This window comes from Gekko japonicus, unplaced genomic scaffold (genome assembly GCF_001447785.1).
Source record: "Gekko japonicus isolate JY-2015 unplaced genomic scaffold, Gekko_japonicus_V1.1 scaffold3343, whole genome shotgun sequence".
NCBI classification, from domain to species: domain Eukaryota; kingdom Metazoa; phylum Chordata; class Lepidosauria; order Squamata; family Gekkonidae; genus Gekko; species Gekko japonicus.
In genome coordinates this window covers 83,307-87,745 of record NW_015172116.1, presented here as the reverse complement: position 1 = coordinate 87,745, position 4,439 = coordinate 83,307, and the positions used below count along the sequence as shown (strand labels likewise).

The window sequence follows — 4,439 nt, the reverse complement described above, 5'->3', positions numbered from 1 at the left end:
CACAGAAACCCCCCTCCGGGGGGGGGGGGCAGAAGCAGGCCAGAGTCTCCTGGGGAGGGAAAGGCAGGGGACGGCCAACCTCTCCCCCCGAGGCCCTCGGGACCAGCCTCACGATTCACCCTCCCCGGGGCCACAGGGAGCCGCATCAGGGAATGGCTGGGCCGAGACCTGGCTGGAGGCTGCCGTGAGAGGCCGTCTGCTGACTGCAGCACCATGCAGGGGACTGGGGGGGGGGGCTCAGGCCCCGGCCCCAAAGGATATTTTGGGGGTTTTTTCTCAAAGGATATTTTGGTGAAGAAGTTATCTAAGTTCTTGATGTGATGCCAGGAATCTGGGAAGCGAGAAGGGAAGAGAAAGGGCAGTTTGACCCCGGTGCCTTGGCCCTCCCTGCCCGGCCCGCTCCCCAGGGCCTCACTCCGGGGGTGGGTGGGTGTACCTTTCAGGCCCTCAGTGACGTGCACCAAGAGCTGCTGCTCCTCCTCCTCGGGGGGAGAGTCCTCCGCATGGTCTGGCAGGCGATGGTAGTCACCATAGTGCTCCTGGCTGACAGCCATGGGCGGCACTGGGCGGCAGCAGCTCCCCACACGGACCTGGCCAGAAGGGGAGACAGAAACAGATCAGTCCCAGTGGGCCCGTGAGGTCTCTGTCCCAAGACTCCGCACGGCCTGGGGTGGGTGGGGCAGTGCTCACAAGAGCCATCCCCCTTCCCAGACAGCCGCTGATGAAGAGCCCCCCCCCCCCCCGGCCTGGCCCTTGGGCATGCCCCCGCTCAGAACACAAGGCATCGCACCCGAGATCCCCCGGGGGCCCCTGGCCCTGCGGCTACTACACCTGTGCTGAATCCGTCTTCTCCTTCCCACCCAGGGACTGGAGGGAGCCCGGCACAGCCTTGCCTTGCCCGCCTCCTTCAGTGAGCCACTGAGTCACTCTCCCAGGACTGTGGCCCGAGTGACATTCCAGTCAGCTGTGGAGCACCTGCCAGGAGTCCCCAGGGCAAAACAGCAGGAGCCTGGCTCAAGAGGAGTCCAGCCTGGCCTCCCGAGACCAGAGGGGAGCGCCAGCAGCACCAGCCTCTCCCCTCCAGGCCGCCTACCAAGGGGATCTTACGGCACAGGGAGGGGAGGAGGGGAGGGGGGTAGCCGGCTCACCCACAGGTCAGAGGAGCCAACACAGAGAGGGGGAGAAGACTGTGGGGAGAGGAGGCACCCCAGGGCAGGGGCCCTCCAGGCCTCCCCCATGAACAAGGGACACTAGCCGGCAGGAGGTGGGAGCAAGCCCCAGAGTGGACCCTGGTCAGTGGGAGGGAGGCCAGGCAGAGCGTTCTCCTGAGACAAACCCAGTGGGCTACCAAGGCCCCCGGCCTCCCTTGGGGCTCCAAGACCCGCAGCCCTTTCAAGCACGGAAGCCACACACGAGAGACACCCCCCCTTCCAGGAGAGGGGCTGACGCTTCTCTGCTGGGCTCCGCCTCCCCCCACCCGCCAGGTACGTGACCTCCAGGCGGAGAGGGACGCCTGCTATGCCTAGGTTCCCTCCCCCCGGGGCCAGGCCCCACGGCCGGCATCACCCACTGTGGGGAGCTCCACGGAGCTCCCCCTCAGTACAGCCAAGAGCTCTGGGACTCACTGCCCCGATGGTCCCCTGGGGGCAGGTGGCCCCATTGTGCCCGCTCACCTGCCTGCCTAGCGGGCACGAGGAGCCCGAGGCACAGGAGACAGCAGAGGCCCAGCCCAGCGGTGAAAGAGATGGAGAGCCTGCCTAGCTTCCCCTCGCTAGACGGCAAGGGCCCCCCTCACGGCCAGCCAGGGTGCACGCGAAGGCTCCCCTTCCGCCACCAGGCCCGGCTGTGCCCCTCCTCCTGCTCACCGTGATCCAGGGCCCTCACACACGACTCCCCCCCCCCTCCACAGAGACACAGAGAGAAGGCGGGTGGGCGGATGGGTCACCCGGCAAGCTAAAAATACCTTGGGCAACAAACTCATAAACAGGCCGGGACAGGGTAAACATGACAGGCAGTGGGCGGAGCACCAGTCGGGCGAATCTCAAGGAAGCCACTCACGGAAGCAGCAGCGGCTGCATCACCCCTGAGCCCTACTGCCTTGCAGTGATTCAGGGGAGAAACACTCCTCCTCGCTGGCCAGAGGACACTCACTTCCGGTGCCCTCCCCAAATACAAGTACCAGTTTGACAGCGGGTGGGGAGAACCCAGCTGTCCCGGAAAGGAGTGAGGTCTCCTGGCTCCTCCAGGACGTCAGCTTCTGGGAGCGACTCAGACCCTGGGAAGGCCTGAACCCAGGGACTCCCCCTCAAAGGCTACCTTCCTTCCTCCCACCCCTGCCCCACTCCCAAAACCCTCAGAATCCGACACCTACAATTGCTCTCTCAGGTCCCCAGTCTCCCTCCTGGACCAAGCAGGACGTAAGGATGTCCCACAGCCCTGGAAAGCGCGCCCACCAACCTGCACGTCCCCCCCCCCGGACGGTGGCACAAGCAAGCAAGGAAGCTGGGACATGCCTCCCATGCAGCTGGGAGAGAAGTGACCCAGTGAGAACCACACCAGACGTCCCGGGAAAGCAAACAGCCACGTGCAAACCAGCACTAGAATCAGCAGCACGGTCTTCCAAAGGGAGGAGAACCTTGAGACGCCACCTAGCCCCACCCCATTCCAAACAGGAAAGCCTCACAACACTGTTCCAAACACCACCATGGCAGCACAGGCTCTACAGGGAGACACCCGGGAAGGGAGGAAACACCCCCCCCCCTAATTACCTCCAAGTCCAGGAGCACCTTCGGGGCCAACGAGATTTCTGGAGAGTCAACGCTCCCCTCATCGGATACAAGTCGGAAAGCTCATACCGCCCCCCCAAAAATCTAAGGTGCCCCTGGAATCGAATCTCACTGTTCTCCTGCAGACTAACCTGGTGACCCCTCTGAAGCTGCCCCCGGGGGAACCGGCTCTGTGGTCAGACCGCTCCCAACCACTGGAATTTCCCTCTAAGGCTCAACTGAACCCCCCTCCCCAGTAACGTAAACACACTCAATCTAAGGGTGACTGTGAGCGGCTGGGAGGCAGAGGCTCCCAAGGGAAGCAGCCAGCCCCGGGGCAGGTGGGAGGCAGAAGGCAGGAGGGTAAGGCTGCTGCTGCTCCGGCACACTGAGACCAGGCGCCACAGAAACGGCCGTGAGACAGCCAGGCAGCAAATGGCCATGCTTGGCACTGGCAGTGGACTTGGCAGGGCTCCCTGGCTACTGGCATGGCTCAGCGAGAGAAATGCATCTGGGGTGACAGACGGGCAAAACCACAGCCCCCACGCAGTCCCAGGCACCTAGCAGGAGACGGGGACATGGAGCTCTGACGTGCAGAGCCTCTTCCCGGGTGAAGCGCGGCCCCCGCACCAGACACTACCTGCCAAGTCAAGGCACAGCTGGCAGGAGGAGGAATCCACTCAGACCAGTCTCCTGTGTTGGGAAGGCCTCTTAGCTCGCTCCTGATGCCGCCTACGTCGTCCTCGTCGTCATCCCAGGAGAACGGCTCTCAGCCTACAGACCTTGCCTAAAGTTTGCCACGGAGCTGTTTCCTCGAGGTGTCCAAGGGGCCGGCACAGGCTCGTTGCCAACTGTTTTGCAATACGACTGCAGCAAGTCCCATATAAAAATAGCCTCAGGCTCAGGAGCCGCACAACGTTCTCTCCTCAAGGGATCTTCCTGCTTTTGGGCTCTGGGCAGAGCAGGCTGCGTGGGCACTCCCCTCCTGTTTAATCTCCACAGGGTCGCGCAGCTCACCCGCACAGGCGCACCCCTGCAGGTCAAGCCAAGGGGATAAGGTGCGCGGGGTGCTGAGAGGGTTGTGAGAGAGGACGGCCGGCTACCGTGTGGCACCGCGACTGCTGCGAGAGCGGCTGAGCTCCGCCCGGCCCCATCTGCCGCAACAGGCTGGGCGGGTGGCACGGCAGGCACTTGAGTGAAGGAGGGCCGCTTCTGAGCACGGCAGGGCAACACAGCCGGGGGTGTGTGTGGGTGTGTGCCGGCGGGGCAGCTCGAAGCAGCGCTCTCAAGGAGATGCCCCAATCAGGACCTGCCGAGGGAGCTGGGGGGCAGCGCGGCGGTCCGTGCAAGCCGAAATCGTGCGAGGGCGGAGGAGGGCGTGCGAGTGCCGTGCGAGGCGGCGGCGGCTGCAGCTGGGCACATCTGTCGGGAGGAAGGAAGGCGCGGCGAGGCCCGGAGGGGCCCCAACGGGGGGCAGCGCCCGCCGGGACTCGGCAGGAGACGAGGGGGGCGGGAAGCGTCGCCCGGCTCTCCCGCGCAAGCCCCGAGCAACCCGGAGGCGGCGGCGGCGGCGGCCCCACGGCAGCGTCCTCCAGGCCCAGCGGCGGGAGGCTCGGCTCAGCTCAGCGGCGCGGCCCGCCCGGCCCGGGGTCGGCGGGCGGCCCCGGGGGGGCC

General features: G+C 65.3%; 1 protein-coding gene across 6 annotated transcripts in view; it reads right to left on the bottom strand.

The window, feature by feature from the left end:
• LOC107118613 (autophagy-related protein 9A-like) overlaps positions 1 to 3,660 on the bottom strand; it is a 12,741-nt gene extending 9,081 nt beyond the window's left edge. For 2 of the 6 annotated variants that reach the window (XM_015420975.1, XM_015420981.1), the window contains exons 1-3: positions 3,406 to 3,660; positions 437 to 590; positions 288 to 331 (exon numbers count right to left, since the gene is read on the bottom strand). In XM_015420975.1, the coding sequence (XP_015276461.1) occupies positions 288 to 331; positions 437 to 554 (162 nt within the window). In that variant the 5' untranslated portion in view covers positions 555 to 590; positions 3,406 to 3,660. Of the gene's footprint in view, positions 1 to 287; positions 332 to 436; positions 591 to 1,673; positions 1,822 to 1,865; positions 1,912 to 2,768; positions 2,817 to 2,917; positions 2,929 to 3,405 lie in introns of those variants that run through there. The other 4 variants (XM_015420978.1, XM_015420979.1, XM_015420976.1 and 1 more) reach the window with 4 other exon arrangements.
• Positions 3,661 to 4,439: the final 779 nt, after the last annotated feature.